This window comes from Mustela nivalis, assembly GCF_964662115.1.
Source record: "Mustela nivalis genome assembly, chromosome: X".
Taxonomy (NCBI): domain Eukaryota; kingdom Metazoa; phylum Chordata; class Mammalia; order Carnivora; family Mustelidae; genus Mustela; species Mustela nivalis.
Genome location: NC_139040.1, coordinates 118,125,238 through 118,145,198, shown reverse-complemented (window position 1 = coordinate 118,145,198; position 19,961 = coordinate 118,125,238). Strand labels below are relative to the sequence as shown.

The 19,961-nt window shown below is 40.4% G+C and overlaps 1 protein-coding gene across 11 annotated transcripts in view; it reads right to left on the bottom strand.

Moving 5' to 3' along the window:
* The window catches only part of BCLAF3 (BCLAF1 and THRAP3 family member 3), a 59,279-nt gene that overhangs the window by 27,407 nt on the left and 11,911 nt on the right, over window positions 1-19,961 (bottom strand). For 6 of the 11 annotated variants that reach the window (XR_014307340.1, XM_082718319.1, XM_082718321.1 and 3 more), the window contains exons 2-6: window positions 14,543-14,616; window positions 10,469-11,041; window positions 9,428-10,096; window positions 1,228-1,403; window positions 321-413 (exon numbers count right to left, since the gene is read on the bottom strand). Coding sequence is in view for 10 of the 11 variants with exons in the window: in XM_082718319.1 (XP_082574445.1) it covers window positions 321-413; window positions 1,228-1,403; window positions 9,428-10,096; window positions 10,469-11,041; window positions 14,543-14,583 (1,552 nt within the window). In the remaining variant the exon portion in view is untranslated. The remainder of the gene's footprint in view (window positions 1-320; window positions 414-1,227; window positions 1,404-9,427; window positions 10,097-10,468; window positions 11,042-14,542; window positions 14,617-19,961) is intronic. The other 5 variants (XM_082718324.1, XM_082718325.1, XM_082718326.1 and 2 more) reach the window with 3 other exon arrangements.

The window sequence follows — 19,961 nt, the reverse complement described above, 5'->3', positions numbered from 1 at the left end:
CTCTCAAAGCGAGGACCTTTCTTCTCCCAGGTAAGACCTTAGTATACTGGGAAGTAAAGATGGTACAGAGTTTTATAGTTCACCCAGAGGAAAAAAATAAAAATAACCCTGAAACATCAGAACAATTCTCAACGAATGCTAAATGTCGTTTACATATCACAGAAGGAGTCCTACTGCCATTGTACTTGAATTAACATTAACTGAAGCTGGTGAAGACATTATGAAACAGCTATGCTACAAGGGTTTTAACAGGATAGAGAGAAAGATAATACGCTTGACCCATCAGAATGCTACTTAAGCAGTCCTTTTCTCTAACTTACTGTTCCTGTTCTGGGACAATCGCCTGGATTTTTCTGCAATACCACCTCCCTTTCTGCCAAGAATCACACTTCTTTGGGTGAGAGGGGCTGGAACTGAGAAAGGTGAACTGTTTCAGACAAATTGCATACTTCAAAGTAAATATGTGCCTTAGTCTGAGGGATTCAGAGAAAATAATCTGTTTTCAAAATACGTTTATTAAGATAAAAGTAAAATCAGTGCAAATATCCAGTAATAAACAGAAAATAAAAATTTTGAAATTCTTGAAGGTCTCCAGTTTATTATACCCATGATTGCTTTATTATGCAGCATCAATGAAGAAAGTTGTTCCACGTGACTGAATTTTCCAATGAATGGAAATTGGCCAGAAGCTAAAACAAAACAATTTAATGCAAATATTTAAAGTATTTGTGATGCAACTCCCTGATGCCATGAAGTATAAGCAAATCAAACCGGACTCTTTTGTCAATCACATCATGTTCACCCTTATGGCACAAGGCCTCAGCAATGCCCTCAGGGGACTTTAAGAATATCACCACAATACCTAGACTTCCAGAGTTCTTGTCAAGTTTCATATACGGTGTTTGTTGCTTCCTCCTTCCTGTTTGGTTATCAGTTATTGTTTCTTGCAACTCTCAGTAGTCCTGTGTCTTGCCGCAGCCAACCTCTCCCTTTCTGACTTTCAATTTGTAATCTACTATGAGTTGAAGTACCAGGTTATTGGAACAACACATGAAGAACGAGGTTTGAATCAATACCTTACACTCTCTATAACAGATTTCCTTATTAATGACCTAATTTATAATGAAATATTAATTAGTATTACTCTAGCACAGATATTTACCTATATCTTGTGAAAAATCAGTACATTTTTGTGTCATCCCTAATGTATGTGCAAAATATACCAACCTTTAACTTGATGGATTATAGTTATGATTTCCTGAGCAAATTCTCCTGTAGGTTTGTTTTCAGTATTCTGAGTTGAGTCAAGATGTTCAAACACTGGATGAAAGTTCTCACTTTTCCTGCCAACAGCAACCAAATCATGTGACATCTGTCTCTCTGTGGAATAGCTAGAAGCAACCCTAGAATAATTTGTAAATGTTTAACTAAATTTGAAACTATTTTACTGAGAAAAGAACTTATTAAAATTAACCAAGATAGCTATAAAACTAAAAAGATGTTTATCTTTTCTTATAGTTAAGGCGCTGAACTGTATGCCATAGAACATGTGCAATAATGCGCAGGAGGAAATAGCCTTACACCCATGGTTTTGCGCTCTCCTTTTCAAATCAGAGATCATTAAGTATTTGCCCCTTTAGTAATAAAATCCTTAAAATTCTAAGTTAAGCAATTTTTACCTCCAAAAATACACCAAGGCATCAAAGGTCAATATGCAAAAAATAATCAGTTAGATTATTTTTACACCCAAATGTCCATAAAATTGTAAATCCGCAAGTTTATACTATCTTGAAGTACTACCACACTTTAAAAGCTGGTATCAAACACAGTAACTTTTTTGACTTCATAAAAATCCTTATACCTCTATATCAGCAATGAAAAACTCAGTATTTTGATATCAAACTCTGTTAAGATTAATCACTTGCAAAATCTCACTAAACTGTCAGCAAATAGTCTTAGATGTTAGCAAAGTTAAGATCGTTAGAACCAATTAGTGTTCACCCTAAATGTATCCTTAAAGAAATGCTACCATTTCTTACACAACCCCAGCTGTCCTGCCACTCTAATGCTTTCTGAATCTTTATAACTTGTGTTAAAAGCTCTCTTGACCTTTAGGAATCATCATGAAGTCATGATTATGACATACAGCTAACAGTTACTGAGGGCTTACTGCAAGCCAAACACAGGGGCTCAGAACTCGTTTGCAAACATTACCTCATTTCAGCTTTACAGTAGCCTATGGGGAAGGTGCTACGACACTGGGACAATGGCTGTCTTGGTTGTTTTGCTTTTACATCCCAGAAGCTGAGTGTCTGTATGAACATAATCTTTCCAAGTGTCATAACGGGAAACTATACCTTATTCCAAGAAAGCTGCTCTTGCTTAAAACTACTCTTAAATTCTTTGTCTGCAGGCAGACTATGTGTCACAGAAGAAACTGTCTCATTATTTTATATTTATACCTCATTCTGGACCCAAAACGGCACTAACTAGCTTTCAGCCATCTTACTCCTCTGCATTTAACTCTAAATAGCTTTTCCCTCTTCTTGTTCACTACCCAAAGAACTGAGATTTACAAGCGCTGGGGTTCTTCATGAGTATGTTACAGACTCTGAAGATAAACCCCCAAGAGAGCCCTGAAATGTGTTTTGAGTAACAGCAGCACCCCTGGAATAAATAACAAGTATCAATCAGGTGGATACACACCCGGGTGCAGGTGCATAACTACGTCGCTTAACAGCCATGTATTTAACACTGCTCCAGGGTGATGAGGAGCTTACAGATATTCTTTAAACTTTTGAACTTCTCTAATGAGACAGGCTTATGTGCCCATTTTAACTTATCAGAGGCAAGGCTTCCACATGGCTTCCCATGCTCCCTGCTTTCAAAGGAGTGTCGAGACAACTCCCTGCCGAAGCAGAAACCCGGGAAAGTGACTGTGCAGCAGCGTGATGCCACTGCTGTGGCTTCCCTGATTCGTCAGAAGGACTTCCAGTAGAAGACTCCTTTCCCTTCTTTTCCCCTGATTTGCTCCAAGCTTCCCACTGTGTATCCTGTAACTTGCTGAGAGACATTCATTGATAAACACTGGAAGCTACAATGTCCCCGGGACAACCTCCATTGACAAGAACTACAAATACTGTGTTTAATGGTACAAGAAGCCTGTTCCGTACCGCCCCCCCCCAAAAAAATTACTTTTAAAAACATTTTATAGGAGAAAAAGAAGATGTTCAAATAGAGCTACAGAAATGATCTGTCCATAAGGGGAAATCAGTTGATAATATTTTGTACTGCAGTCTCAGTTTCTCCCAAGAGGAAACTAGTTGATAAAGGTTTCCAGTTTTCTCTCAGGTAATTATTAAAATTTGCTTGTCATTTATTCCAAGTTAATTACTGGTATAGCTCTTACACCCATTCCATGCCCAACCCTCAATCCCCAGGAGCACTACGGTATAGTTTACAGCTACACTTAATCCCGGAAATTTTAGTGTTTACAGTTCCTGTCCATTTATGCTGGAGTTTCTCCTTGCAAGATTTTTAATTTTTTAACATTTAAAAAATGTTAAAACTGTGACTTCCTAGGAAATACTAAAATTGTATCACCTGAAATTTTAGTCTTTTTAAGATTCTTAAGATGGCTTTGCTATAAGAAAGGCTTCTTGAAACTGGAGAAAGCAAAATGTTCTAGGTATTTACATTTGTACATTTAATCACCTCTTGGTTCACATTTTCCTTTTTACGATTTCCTAAGACAGGTATTGAGTAACAAGTTATTAATTTCAAGAAATACTTCCAGGGACGTCTGGGTGGCTCAGTTGGTTGGACGACTGCCTTCGTCTCAGGTCATGATCCCGGAGTCCCGGGATCGAGTCCCGCATCGGGCTCCCAGCTGCATGGGGAGTCTGCTTCTCCCTCTGACCTTCTCCTCGCTCATGCTCTCTCTCACTGTCTCTCTCTCAAATAAATAAATAAAATCTTTAAAAAAAAAAAAAAAGAAATACTTCCAATACAAGTAGGTAAGCTGAAAAGACCAAATGTTCTCATTTGGGATGCATTTTAGACAGTTTTAAAAATTAAAATATAGCCAAACACCTGTATTCTAGTACTATTTCTAATACTGGTCTAACGAAATTTTCCAGGTTCCTTTCTTCCCGCCTTCAACTCCACTTGTTTTGGTTTTTTTTTCCCTAAGGATATTTTCCCTGACGTTCTCACTGAATGTTGTGCATACTAACTAGGAAAACATAAAAAGCCACATTACATCTTAATTTCTTCTTATTCAGTTAAGATCTACCAAAAAAAAAAACCCAACTGCATGGCAAAAACAATTACAAAAAGCCCAACAACAACCCAATCTAATGGATGATCCCTGCCCTCCGGAAGCTGATCGTAGGTAACAGAATCCACGTGACACATGCCACGTGCTCCTTTGTCAGTCTTCCCCCAAGAACTGACAATCTGTCCCGCCTCCCGTAGTTCACAGAGCTCTCCCAGTTACCTGTTTGCTCCTGTCTTCCTGAGAAGACACTTAGCATTTCTGGGGCTGTGGGTAAAGGGTCGGGGAGACTGCCTTTCCCCTGATTCAGCATCTTTTTTTCACAAAAGTCCCATAACTGGCCTCCCCAACCCCAGTGCCCTTCCAAGCCGTCTCACAGAAAGCAAGCAGCAGCCGGAACTGAGCTTCCTGCCGTCTCTCATCGGCTAATCCTGTCAAGTCAGGCGGCCTGTGTGGCAGTCTCAGCTTCACAGCCTCCGGTCCCTCCCTCTATTCCCTTTCACTGACCCCTGGAAGCACACCTCAAAGTTCCTGTGTGTGTTGCCGGCCTTTGTTAACCTATAAATATAAAACGTCTTTCATTTCATCTCCACATGTTTAAAATCTTGGAAGCCTAGCTCACGTGTCAACAACTCCTGAAAGGAGCCTTCCCGGTGTCCCCCAGCTTGGGATCCTCTGAGCCCCACTTTGTGTATCACTCAGTGCACCACCGTATTGCAAAGATCGCCCTCTTTTCTCTTGGACCGGAGGAGGACAAACAGACTCCTATGCCAGTCGGCAGGCCCAGGGTACCCTAACAGGCTGTCTCACACAAGGTTAAGTCTTCAAAGAAGTACCTGCTGAATGAAAAAATGATAAATGGAAAAGAACTTGGACAATTTGTAATGAGAGTTTCAGCTAAAAAGATGACAGACTTCAAAATTCTAATTGAGGCCAATTCAACTGTGTTTTTTAAACTTTCTTGGCTCACTTTCATTTTAAAATTGTAACTTTATTTAGACCAATTTAAATTTTAAATATTTCATTTTTTATGATATGAAATCTCAAATATATACAAAAGTTCAGAAAATCCTATGATGAGCTTGTCAACTCAGCCTTAACAGCTACCAACACATGGCCTACAGAAGCAAAGTTGTAAGGCCAGGAGGAACTGCAGGTTAATTTGGGCCCAAAAAGGCCTGGCCAGGTGGTCTGCCTGATGTCACAGAGCTCCTCAGGAACCCAGTGGAAGACAAAAACTTACATACCCCAACCCGAAACGGAATGCTCACTAAGAGAAGCTAGGGTGAAAAATAGAAATTGATTTTGATCAATTGATCAAAATCTCAATTGATTTTTTACTTTTAAAAAACGTATTTTTAGGGGCACCTGGGGGCTCAGTGCGTTAAAGCCTCTGCCTTTGGCTCAGGTCATGATCCAGGGTCCTGGGATCGAGCTCGGCATCAGACTCTCTGCTCCGTGGGGATCCTGCTTCCCTCTCACTCTCTGCCTGCCTCTCTGCCTACTTGTGATCTCTGTCAAATTAAAAAAAAAAAAAACCTCTTTAAAAAACGTATTTTTAAAAACATCTATTTTAAAAACGTATATTAGAAATACCAAGGGGGAAAACCTTAGCTTTTTGTGATACAAAACAGTGAGGTAGCAGGTTTGTATTATCACAAAAGCATCTCCACCCACAGCTTATCATAAGTAGGTAAAACTTGTGTCACTGGGTTACCTTCCTTCAACCCTTGCTATGTTTTTCACATTGTTCCCCCACCTGTGCAGCACCCCTTTCCTTAGAACATCAGGGCTCCAATGTCTTCTGGGTCCTATCATCCACCTCATCCCCCTTGAGAATGGGGAAAGACCTGATGGGGGTAGGAAGTTGCTTCCTGTATCTCTTCTGGGGTTGGTGGTTAGGAAATAAAAGGGTTATATGCAAATGTGACTGATAAACTCAGTTGAACATCAACTTTGCTAGCCAACCTTCCCATCCTAGACACCCAGTACTAGCCGCCAGGGAGGTCAAAGGAGCCTCAGGTCCATCCACAGCAGCTTATTCTCCTCCAGGGACAGCTCTCCTTGCCCGCTCCGCCCCCATCCCCCCACCTCCTCCCTCTCACTTTCTTACTAGCCTGACCAAGGTTCAGTCTCTCACCTAATTGCCCATCATTAAACCAAAACCAAAACTCCCTTTATCTGCCCCAAGACTCCAGTATGTCCACAACAGTGTTTGGAGTTCATAATAGCATTCGTAGAATCTTTCATATTACAACTTCCTAACTTACATTCTGAAACATGTAATTATGACTCATATGTAATGTCTACCTCTGATAATGCAGTTTCTGACAAAGTGGGTCACTAGAATATAGCCTTTGTTAAAAGAATTATTAACAATGCGGTGAACATTTGAGCAAGTGTCTACCTACCGCTGTTCTAGATACAAACTGGAATCTAGAAAAATCACCAGCCTAATCACCTATGACTTCAACTACATTGGTAAGTGGAAGAACATACATTGACGTGTGACCAAAGCTAAGAAAGTAAATGAATGCACCAAACAACCATCTTAGACTTTCAAAAAATGGATAAACCCTCTAGATTTTAACCAACAAATAAACCCCTCTCCACTCCATGACTATTTTAATCTTTTCAAGCAGAGGAAAATCTAAGTTATATTCAATAGTTGAGAACATGGCTATCGAGGGCATTAACTGCCTTTGTTTTATGGATACTTGATGAGTCTATACATAAGTAAATCCAGCCCCACAAAACTCTTCCACAACTTAACTGTTCACCAATAAATAATTATCATCAGAGAGAAAGATTGTGTTGACTATACTTTATCATACTGACAGGATACATATATTTATAAAGTTATTTATTCTTCAGGTCTTTGAAAAGGAAGGATTTGCAGTGTTAGCTCTACTATACAAGCCATCCTACAGGTCCTTGTCAGGTAATTCAGACATGTGCTGACAGGTCATGAACGTCACAAAATTATGATTTATTAATTCAAAAGAAAAGATACAGTAGCTTCAATTTTGGGAAGCTCATTTTTGTGATACATGATGAAAAGCAAGCTTCCATTTCTTCTTCCAATTATAAAATTAACTGTTCAATATTTCTAAGGAGGTCTATTAAAGTGAAATTCCTCAAAATTGGTATTTCTAGTATTCTTTAAAAGTGCTAAGCCAATTTATTAATTCTCTTTTAAGTTAAAAAATTAAATTAATTAATTCTTTTTTAACATCATTATTAAATATGGGGGTATCATTACTTCTATTAAAAAATTTAAGACTGGGACGCCTGGGTGGCTCAGTTTGGTTAAACATCTGCCTTCTGCTCATGTCACAATCCCAGGGTCCTGGGATCGAGTTCTGCATCGCTGCGCTCCCTGCTCAGCAGGAAGCCTGCTTCTCCCTCTGCCTGCTCTGCCTGCTGCTCCCCCTGCTTGTGCTCTGTCTCTGACAAATAAATAAATAAAATGTTAAGAAATAAAAAATAGATGAAAATAAAAATAAAAAATTCAAGATTTTTGTGATTTGATGCAATATTGCCTCCAAAGAAAAAACCTATAAACAAAAATGAAATATTGAAGTATTTAAAGGGGAGTGTACTGATATCTACAATTCACTTTGAAATGTATGGAAAAAGTAGGATGGAATGATTGATGGAGGACAGAAATAGATTATGAAAGCAGACAAAAATGTTAATTGCAGACGCTCAGTGGTGCGTATACAGAATTTACTGCACAGTTCTTTCAATTTTTCTGTGCTTGAAAATTTTCATAGTGTAATGTTGGAAAGAAAAAAGCTTGAGGTAACATCCTTAAAGTTGATGCTTACAGCAGTTTTTGTGTGCTTAAGGTAAAGAAATAGTAGGAAATAAAATAGTACAAAATGATTTAAGACTTATTATATGAAATGGGATACAAAATTATGAATATAGTATTATGATAACCATGTAAAAATATACACAGAAAAATAACAAAAGGAGCTGTACTAAAATATTAATAAAACTGTCCTAGGGGAGTAGAATTATGGGTGATTTCCTTCCTTTATTTGTCCAACTTTCTATAATGTAATCATATTTATAAGTGCTTTCTGTGCACATATAAATATACATATGTATATTTTATACTTTTATAAGTACAGTGATCATAAGGGAGGGAGACGGCCGTATCTAACTTTAAGAAAAAGAACAAAATATATTTGTTTAAAAAAGAGAGAGAGACTGTGGGTTCACCTCCCTCCCTGTCACATCCCGACCTTAATACTGTTTCATTTTATTTTTGACTGCAATACAAGTATGAGTGAACATAAATGCACCAAATCAGCATGGCCCATCACTTTTTTATTCACATACTGGTAGTGTCTTAAGGTAATGAACAGACTTAGCTGACAACACCCACTGCAGGGCCTTGTTATTTCCAGAATCCATAAACAGAGGTAAAATGCATAATGGAACAAAGCACGCAAGCCACAGTAGCAAAATATAACCTACTGTTGGGTGGTCTGTTTTTTTCTTAAAGGATCATTAAGAGCTAAAGCGAATGTCTTATAAATAAGCCTCTTTCTAGACTCTAGCCTAATTTCCTCTACCTAGGAGAATCTAGTTGGCTGAGCACCAACTGTTTTGAGATGGCAGCAAGAACCACGTTAGGTCACCTGCCTCCTTGAGCCGCAGGTGCTCTGACTTCCACAAGCAGGATCTTCTCTCAAGGCCTTGCTTTCCTCCTCTATAAAATCAGGGCCAGTGAATGGCCCTTCCAAGTCAAAAATTCTCTGGATATGACAACAGGGATAACAGGCTCTGGGAAACTGAGGAAGAAATAGGTCTCCTTGAACTCCACCCAGGTATCCCTGGTTATGGAAAATCTAGCAGCATAAAAACACATAAATTCATGAAGACAAACAACTCCATAGAGCGCCCTGCACCCAAAAAGTATCTTGAGATATGATGCGGAAACCAGCAGCCGTGAGATCACTCTGTATTACTAAGCGTGGGATTTATCCTCCTCACAGCGCTTCTGTGAAAAATCCAGGCAATCCCTTCCTGCTCAATGGAATCTAAATACACTGTCAATTCCATTTTCAAAGCTTCAAACAAAGGTGGTGGAAACAGATATTTTTCTAAAACAGCACTAAGAAAAAACAAAAACAATACCTGGATGTATCTAGCGATTTCTTCACATCTATTTTAACAGTAAGTGATTTCTTCCTAAGACTGGCGGATGAAGGTTTCACATTGGAAAGTTTACTTTTATCGAGCTGGTTCCTGGAAGAGTTGCTCTCTTTCCTGCCATCCCCTTCTTTCTTTGCTTTCTCCTTCCGTTTGTCACTGCAGGGTCTCAAGCCAACATCATTTTTACTTGAATGCGTAGAGGCAGTGCAGTCAGTGCAGTCTTTCTTAGATGGTTTGGAAGGTTCTTTCACTTGCCCACCTTCAGTCTCTCTCCCTCTTCCAGCATTAAAACAAATGGACTGTCTATTTTCAGGGCCTTTTTGAGAACTGGACTTTCTATCTTCCTCCTTAGAGTACTTCTGAATTCTTCCATCTGGAAAGTCCTGGTCCCCACTTGAGGTCTTACGGCGTTTGTGGCGATAGTCACAGGATACCTTGGCTGCTGAACTGGTCTCTGGCGGTTCCCTCTGAGCACGTCGATGAGTGTGCGGTCCAAGGTTCCGCTGCTCTTTCTTCTCTTGGTAAGATGGAAGAGAATGCCCGAACTTCCACTGAGGGCTCCTGGCAGGCTCTCTGTTTTCATACCTCTCCACATCTTTAGGTCTTTTTGATGTGTATCCATATTTTCTGAAATCACGATCCTCAGGATACCTGTGTTGACATAAAGCAGTTTACACTTGCACTAGAGAGAAGAAAGTGAGAATTTACATGTGTGGAATGTTGGGCAGCATGGCTTTAAATGCAGAACGCAGTGGCAAGTTAACTATAATCCCTCTAGCCAACTCATAGAGGCACAAGGTAGCAAAGAGGAATATGCCATCTTTTGTTACAACTCTAGCCATCAACATGATTTACTCTAAAAATAAATACTTCATTACTACCAGCGGGCCATAATTACATTACAGTGCTTTTTATCTTTTTAGACAAAAGCTTTTCAAGGTGGTTCTCTTCAACCATAAAGTAAACAGACTTTTGCACTTGAGGCTTTATACCAAATTACCCAGGTTTAATGTTTTCCTATACCTCTTCGGAAAAGAGCTCCTTTTCTCAAAGTCTTCAGAGCCTCTTCTCAGTGACTGAGAATAGTTTTCATCTTGTATCCTCTGGTGCCTCAACTCATCTTCGTGCCACTTTCCTTCAAACCGAGAAGAATCTGCTATTGACCTCGGAGGCGGTTTCCCTCCTTTTCCACTTCCTCTGACTCTGTAGTCATCAGGAATATACCTTCCTTCGCCTTTCTGGGAATAACAGTTCCTCGGGTACTCTTTGTAGGGTACATCTTCTGAGTATTTGGGCATATAGTGAGATCTTCTGTTACTATCTCCTCTTCCTGACAAGTATGCTCGGTAAGGCTTGTAAGTATAAACATTTTCTAAAGAGTCTCTTCTTAAATTTGGGGAAGGTGATCTGTGTTCGTAAGATCGGTAATGCACATTTCCACGAGAAGGAATCCTTGGTTTACTCTGTCCATGTTTCTCACTGTCCATTCGCCAAGTGATGGGTCTTTTTGGATCCTTCCTATATTCACAGCCATAATGCCCATGAGAATGTCTTTGCTTGTAGTGTTCAGAATTTCTAGGTACTGGTGATAAAGACCTGTGTCAAGAAACAGAAAAGTTCAGTCCATTTAAAGACAATAAAGAAAGTTTATCTTAATATGAACTACCTAAATAAGACATTTGCTTCCCACTGCTTCTTCCACTCATATCAAATGCATCAATTTGCTACATCTGTATTCTAAACTGTCCGTCTGGGCATCTGACTACTGCTCTGGCCAATTCAACAAGCATATTCTTTCCATCTGAACTAACGTGTCCCACGTGCATATTGAAACGGGCTGAGGACACCCATCCTGCTGGAGGAGGACCAGCTTAGGGACACAGTAAGATAAGATCCATTTTGGAAGACTGCCCACAGCAAAGTCTGGGCAAAAGAGCCAGTCAGCAAAAGCTTGTATTAGGTTCAACAGTCAGGGAAGAAACAAGCAACTGGAAGGCTAGATTCACACTGATAAATGTGTAGGAGAGTCTCCGGGAAACTGAACATAACCTCTGAGATTAAATTAGATTCTAAGAGTTTACGAAACCAAAATAAATCCAAACTCAGACTCAAGACTGACCTCGCAGTTTCTGCAATTGACTGACTGTTCTTTCTACTGATGCTATAACATGGAGCAAAAAACTATATATCTGGTGTGTGGAGTAGGACGGGGAAGAAGGTATTAAGGTTTGAATTTCATACTTAGTTCCTCCATAAATACTACTAACATAGATAAATTGCTGTTCTTTCCCAGACCTGTTCCCTTATGTGTGCTGTTGCAATAGAGCTTATAACTTCAGTGAATGTGGGCTTTAATGTAGCCACTGTGCTCCCTAGGAGCAGCACATTTTTTTTCTGCAACTACCTTCCCTAATACCTCAGCATTGCCAACATCAAGACTTCATTCCCGCGGAGGAGGAAGAAGGCTCCTGTATCCAGGGAAACTAGTCTGAGCTGCCTGGACTTCCAGAGCAAAGAGCACCACTATCTGGAATACAATCAAGTTCAATTTTGAACCTGGGGACCTTTCCTCCCATCTAACCTGTCCAATGTCCCAATCGCCTCCCTGAGGGCTTAATATCTTCTAATCAACAAGGCAGCTACCCTAGCAGCTTTCGTGACTGCCCAGGGAACTGGAGCGACCACGAGTCAGACCCTTTCCATTTGGTGACACGTCTGTGTCCTCTTGATGACAAAGGAGGCAGATTTACGCCCCTCGTAATTACGCCCTGTGGTTCCACACAGCTGAGGAGCCCAAGCCTCATCAGGGGCGACAAGCAAACCCATCCGGCCTTTGCCTTGGAGGAGACGTAGCCTGGATAGCAAACAAATTGGCCCTCTTTTCCCGAGGGAGGCCTTGTCTCCATCGTCCCACACTGCGGTGTCTTGGCACAGAAGCCATCAGTATACTAGACTTGACAATATCTGCCTCTGGAGTCACCAAGGTAGACATACTAGCAAGTGCACTATTTAGCTGACGAAGGAACTCTGTCTTCCAGCTGGCAGCACCTCATCACAGGAAGAAGCAAGCAGAGCCTCTGAGGACCTTCTGGAAGAGTGCATCTCTTCCATCACTAAGGAGAACAGCTGGCAGCCAGAGATAGAGGTCTTCCAGACCGGACGAAATACTCAATCTCTTACTTTAATCCTTACCTCATAATGAATACTGCTTCGTTATTATATTTCACATCAGGGGATTTTTTTTTTTTAAGGAGATTGCTGGAATGGTTACTATCATTTTCAATTCTCCTAAAGAAACAAAAGAGATCTGAGGAGTCTGTTGGGAGACAATTCTCCACGGGTCTCTTGCCTTCTGCCCTGGTAGGCAGAGGTACTGATGGCTTCTGTGCCAAGACACCGCAGTGTGGGACGATGGAGACAAGGCCTCCCTCGGGAAAAGAGGGCCAATTTGTTTGCTATCCAGGCTACGTCTCCTCCAAGGCAAAGGCCGGATGGGTTTGCTTGTTGCCCCTGATGAGGCTTGGGCTCCTCAGCTGTGTGGAACCACAGGGCTTCGCTCTGCAGCTCCCATCCTTGGGAGACTCGGGACTAAACACAGGAACACGATGCTCAGGCCGCCCGCCGTACCACGAGTCATAAAGGTCTTTGTCTCTGACCCAGGACTGCCCTGTGGCAGGCTAATGTGTTAGCTTGCAAGTAACGTAAAATATCAGATACTTTACAGGTTTTGGCACGGAGTCCTGAGAAGGAATCTAGACATCGGGCACTAAGGCTGGCAGGTCTTCTGTGCCCTTTCATCAGGGCCTATCACAAAAGGGTGAAACAAAACAACCTCTGTGATGGCCTCCATATTAAACTCATTCATGTTGACATCCCCCTTTCTTCCTCAAGCTCCTTCCTGTTACAACTTGATCTTGTGGATTACAAAATGAAAATTGTTAAAGAAAGATTGACTCGTCATTGTAGAATAAGTACAATGGCCAAGTTGTGTTAACATGAAAAGTTTTGGTCTGCTTTTTATATATGTAATCATGATCCTTTTTTAAGTCCTAGAACGTACTGCTCACTGTCATAGCTCTGTGCCATTGCTCCTGTCGCCCACCCCCGAAACTGGAATACTTCTATCTTTTGTTTCTGCCTGTACAAATTCTGCCCATCCTAAATGATCAGCTAAAATTTCACCTTTCCTTTGAAGACTTTACTATCCCCCTTTTCCCTCCATAAAAGCAGAATGATCCCTTCTCTGTGGACCCAGAATCTCCGTCCCAGTCAGCAGCACTGTGCTGACCCCACAGTACCACAGCTGTCTGTGGTGCCAATCTCCCAGCCAGTCTGCATGCTTGCTGAGGCCCCAGAAGATGTCATGTTGCCTTTGTAGCCCCAGAACCTGGAGCATGTATGTAATGAATACTGGTTGAACTGTTCCAATCTAACTATATGTATATACTATTGATACCGCCAACCAGGAAAGAAGAAAGCTGAACTACAACCGAGTTATTCAAAACTCTTTTATTCTGCCGTGAAGAAGAAATAGGTAACTCCTGATTTTCTAACTCCCGATTTTTTCAAAGATATTGATAATGAGAAAAAAAAAACACTCAGGAGTTCTAAACTACTTACTGATGCAAAAAAATGTAACACTCATGATGTTTCTCACTCTCCCTTGCTGTGGCCATTGCATTTCTTTTTATTATGGATTAATTCAAGCTGCCAGCCATAATTAAAGAAAGCTGTCAGCTTTCAGAATCTAGAAAAACCTCTATCACTGCAAAGTACCTACTGTGAATAACCAGGTCCCATGAGCTTATTAAAATAGGTTCTTGGGGCGGCTAGGTGGCTCAGTGGGTTAAGCCTCTGCCTTTGGCTCAGGTCATGATCCCAGGGTCCTGGGATCGAGCCCTGCATCAGGCTCTCTGCTCAGCGGGGAGCCTGCTTCCCTTCCTCTCTCTCTCTGCCTGCCTCTCTGCCTACTTGTGATCTCTGTCTGTCAAATAAATAAATAAAATCTAAAAAAAAAAATAGGTTCTTAACAGTACCAGCGAACTTGAAAGTCAAGGTACATCCCAAGTTTACTCTGCTAAACTAAGAGCTGCTCACCTGTGTTTCCACCTGGGGGATCGAGAGCGTGACCGCGCCATCCTCTGACACTCGAGCCACCATCCGCTTTTATACTGCAAAGAAACACAGTATTAGCAAGTTTACAGAAACAGCCTGCAATCTGCTCCAAAAGCAGTGAATCCCACCACCAACAAATTACTTAAGTTCTCCACGTCTCAGTTTCCTCATCTATAAAATGGGGATGATAGTAACAGAACCTACCTTATTGGAATGTTGTGAGGAAAGAATGAACTAAATCAGGGGTCAGCAACCTTGTCCTATAGTGGGCCAGAGAGCTGGCTTTGTGCCGTATCAGGTCTTTACCTCATCTCCTCCTTCTTCCTTTTATTTAAAAAACAGCTCTTTAAAAAAACCAGGGGCGCCTGGGTGGCTCCGTCATTAAGCCTCTGACTTTGGCTCAGGTGATGACCCTGGGGTCCTGGGATCGAGCCCCATGTCGGGCTCCCTGCTCAGCAGGAAGCCTGCATCTCCCTCTCCCACTCCCCCTGCTTGGGTTCCCTCTCTTGCTGTCTCTCTGTCAAATAAATAAATAAAAATCTTTAAAGAAAATTTAAAAAATTTAAACCATTCTTAGTTCAAGGGCCACACAAAACAGGCCCCAAAAGCCAAACACACTGCAGTGTGATGGCCCCTGAGCTGCAAGGAAGAGCACTCGGGATGGTGCCCCGCGCGCAGCACCTGCTACGGAAGTGCTCCACAAAGAGGATATCCGCACCCCGCACTCCTCCATCTGAACCACCACGACCTGCCTGTCTTTCACCGTGTACAAAAATACTTGATATAATCACAGTCAAAATGTTCAGGGTTACTTGATGATACAACCTGCTTTTTAAATTGCTGGATAATAAGAGTTACAATACCTAATTATAGTACTAAATTGCTACCTAACTTTCACCATGTACGTAAACGAAAACTTGATTAAGCATGATTAAACATTAAGTTTTTTTTTTTTTTGGTAAAACAAATAATGTCAAATAAATACATTTTAAAAGTTATGTGAACCTGATTTTTAAAATAGTAAGTCTTGGGGCACCTGGGTGGCTCAGTCATTAGGTGTCTGCCTTCGGCTTGGGTCATGATCCCAGGTTCCTGGGATCAAGTCCTGCATTGGGCTCCCTGCTCGGAGGGAGGCCTGCTTCTCCCTCTCCCACACCCCCTGCTTGTGTTCCCTCTGTCAAATAAATAAATAAAATCTTAATTAAAAAATACTAAGTCTTTAAAACAAGCTGATAGCTTTAGGAACCAAATTTCTTAAACATGTGATTAGGGTATAATCTTTTATACTAGCTATTATTTACATTTTAGTAATCCTCCTTAGTTCTGTACTATAATTAAGTAGTTCTCCCACTTATTGGCCCTAAACTACTGATGGCTTTCAAAATTTTTGCCACGGATCCATGTGTAATACAGGGAGCCAGCATGCACAGACTGTGGAATAAGTACGTGTCTCATATATTATAACCTCTATTTTGCAAATTTCTGAAGACATCATGGTCATTGTTAAAAATACAAATGGGTTCTTGTAACTCTGTAGTTTTTCCATTGACTGATACAAAAAGCACAACTATTATTATGTGAACACTTGTTTAAAAAGGGAGTCCCCAGGGGCACCTGGGTGGCTCAGTGGGTTAGGCCGCTGCCTTCGGCTCAGGTCATGATCTCAGGGTCCTGGGATCGAGTCCTGCATGGGGCTCTCTGCTCAGCGGAGAGCCTGCTTCCTCCTCTCTCTCTCTGCCTGCCTCTCTGCCTACTTGTGATCTCTCTCTGTCAAATAAATAAATAAAATCTTTAAAAAAAAAAAAAAGGGAGTCCCCATAGTCAAACATCTGCAAACTACTGTTATAATGAATTTCAGAAGAAAGTAAAAGTATATAAGGCTAAAGGACTAGAACCACATCACTCACCAGGACACTCAATACAATTCATTTATTTAGACAGTGCCTCTTAATAAAAAGAAACTGAGGCTGGTATAAACAATTAGTTCAGAGGTACTATGAAATTAAGACACTAACTAAAGGGGAAAATTCTTTCATTAAAACTATCAAAATGTATTTATTCAACAAATATTACTGAGTTACTTTGCCAGCCACTGTTCTGGAGATATAGCAATGATGAGAAATAGGGAAAAATACCTGTCTTCTGCAGTTTACATTCTACTGAGGGAATTTATAACAAGAAGCTTTGGGTATCAGTTCATACCTCTGAAGCTGAACACAAATTAAAATCCCAAGGTTGGTGAGGGGGGATGACACCAAATATTGCTGGCAATGATGAAAAAGCATAATTTTTATGGAAGATAATATATTTTCCCCATTTTATTCATTTGTTTTATTTTTATTTTTTTAAGTAAGCTATATGGCCAATGTGGGGCTTGAACTCATGACCCCAAGATCAGAAGTTGCACACTCTACTAAGTCAGCCACGTACCCCTTCATTTTATATTTATATTTTTTATTTTTTTGAAAAAGTTTTTTTGAGATATAATTCACATACCATAGAATTCACTCATTTAAGGGTGCAATTCAATGTTTTTTAGTGTATTCACAGAGATGTACAACCAGTACCACAATCTAATTTTAGAACATTTTTTCTCCTTTAAAAGAAACCCCATTAGCAGTTGCTCCCCATTCCTTCCCTCCTGTGATCAGCCCCTGACAACCACTCATCTACTTTCCTGTTCTATGGATTTGCCTATTCTGGACCTTTCATATAAATGGACTCATACAATATATATTTAGTGACTGGTTTCTTTCCCTTACCATAACGTTTTCAAGGGTCATCCCTGTTTTACCATGTATCAGTACTTCATTCTTTTTATGACACATTTTATTTATTTATTCCTCTCCCAGTGGACATTTGGATTATTTCTATAGTTTTGGTTATTATGAATAATGCTGCTATGAACATGTGTGTATCCTTTTTTGTGTGGACATATGTTTCTATTTCTCTTGGGTATATACCTTAGTAGTGGACTTGCTGAGTCATATGATAACTATATTTAACTTTTATTATTATTATTGTTATTATTATTATTATTATTTAAGTAGGCACCATACCCAGCATGAAGCCCAATGTGGAGCTTGATCTCGTGACCCTGAGATCAATACCTGAGCTGAGATCATAAGTCAGATGCTTAACCAACTGAGCCATCCAGGGACCCTTATGTTTAGAGACACTGCAAAACTCTTCCAAAGGAGCTATATCATTTTATATTCCCCCCAGCAATGCAAGAGGATTCCCATTTTTCCACATCCTCAGCAACATTTGCTATTGTCTGCCTTTCTGATAATAGCCATTGTAGTGGGTTGAAGTGGTACTTCATGGTTTTGATTTCCCTATTTCCGTAATGATGGATAATCGTGAAATATGTAAGAAATTATGAAACTAATCAAGCCTACTTTCCTTTAATCTAATAATTTCAGTTTAAACTTATTACTCTAAGATAATAATTGAAAAGGAAAAAATCAGCTATATATACTAAGATATTTAATATTCGCTTTATTTATAATAGGAAAGAAAAAAAAAGAACACCCAAACTAGTTATAACCCTAATGGCCAGAATGAATAAAAGAGTACAAATTTAAAACATATATATCTAGGGGCGCCCGGTGGCTCAGTCGGTTAAGCTTCTGACTTTGGCTCAGGTCATGATCCCAGGGTCCTGGGATGGAGCCCTGGGTCAGGCCCCTGATTAGCAGGGAGTCTGCTTCTCCCTCTCCCTCTGGCTCTCCCCAAGCTCGTGTGCGAGCATGCTCTCTCTCTCTCTTTCTCTCTCTCAAATAAATAAATAAAATCTTTAAAAAACATATATATCTCGTCACTTCCTATCTTTCTCCCAACCTTATGTATGTCTTTTCTTCCAAATACCCTACTAGTCCTCCACACCACACCACTTGCTTTTCCCTGATCAGGCCATGCTCCCCCTACCACACAGATGGCCTTCTCTCATTCTAATTGACAAATCTCTGTTCTTTCAGGACTGTTCCACCATTATCTCCCCAAGGATTCGTTCCTTGACTATCTTATTTTCCCCCCGTTTTTTTCTTGGGAACTCTGGGCTTATTCTGAGATTACTTAAATACATTGTGATTATTTGTTTAAATAACTCTGTTTGTTTCAATAAGCAAGACTCCAAACAACCTATCACAGAACACAAAACTCTCATGACCTGTGGTCATAAGATGTGGAACAATGGGGACTCTCATACACTGCTAGGGAGTGTACATGAGTATTAACCAGTTCGCAAGGAGCTGACAGTACCCATTTAAAGTTGAACATACTCATATCCCATCGCCCAGCAAATCCACACAACAATAGCCTTCAGAGTAGTGGCTCTCAAACTTCAGTGTGCAACAGAATCACCTGAAAGGCTTGTTAAAACACACACTGCTGGACCCTACCCCAAAGGCGGGACTGACTTCTATCAAGTTCCCAAGTGATACAGATGCTGTTGGTTCAAGGAATACAGAACTGCTGGCTTAAAGGAAAAAGTGGGGATGACTTGAGAGAAAATAAGATTTACTAACTGTGTGACTGAAAAAAGTATTACTCAGGGGCTCCTGGGTGGCTCAGTCAGTTGGGCACCTGTCTTCAGCTTGGGTCAAGAACCCAGGGTTCTGCAACTGAGCCTCTCATCAGGCTCCATGCTCAGTGGGGAGACTGCTTCTTCCTCTCCTTCTGCTCTTCCCCCCCCCCCAATAAATAAATAAATAAATAAAGTCTTTTTTAAAAGTATTACTCAGGGGCGCCTGGGTGGCTCAGTGGGTTAAGCTGCTGCCTTCGGCTCAGGTCATGATCTCAGGGTCCTGGGATCGAGTCCCGCATCGGGCTCTCTGCTCAGCAGGGAGCCTGCTTCCCTCTCTCTTTCTCTGCCTGCCTCTCCATCTACTTGTGATTTCTCTCTGTCAAATAAATAAATAAAATCTTTTAAAAAAAAATAAATAAAAGTATTACTCAGAATATTTTCCTTCAATATATTAAAACTAGCTTTATTAAAATTCATACTATTCACTTGAAAATGGGTGAATTTTATTGCATATAAATTATACCTCAAAGCTATAAAAAAGTTAGCTTTGGGGCGATAAAAATACTCTGAAATTAGATCAAATGTTATGAAGATGGTTGCACAACTCTGTGAACATACTAAAACCCACTGAACTTCACACTTTAAACCTGCAAATTACATCTCAATAAAATTTTTTTAAAAAGTTAACTCTGTTTGCAATTGCTTAGTGCACATCAGCTAATAATGAAAAGTACTGGCTCAGGGGCTTAATGGATAAAAGAGGAGGATAGTTCATTTAAAACGATACAATAAAAAACTAAGAGTGGTTTTACATTTTTAAAGGGTTGTTGTTGTTGGAGATGGTGGAGGAGGATTAGGAGGAGAATATGTAAC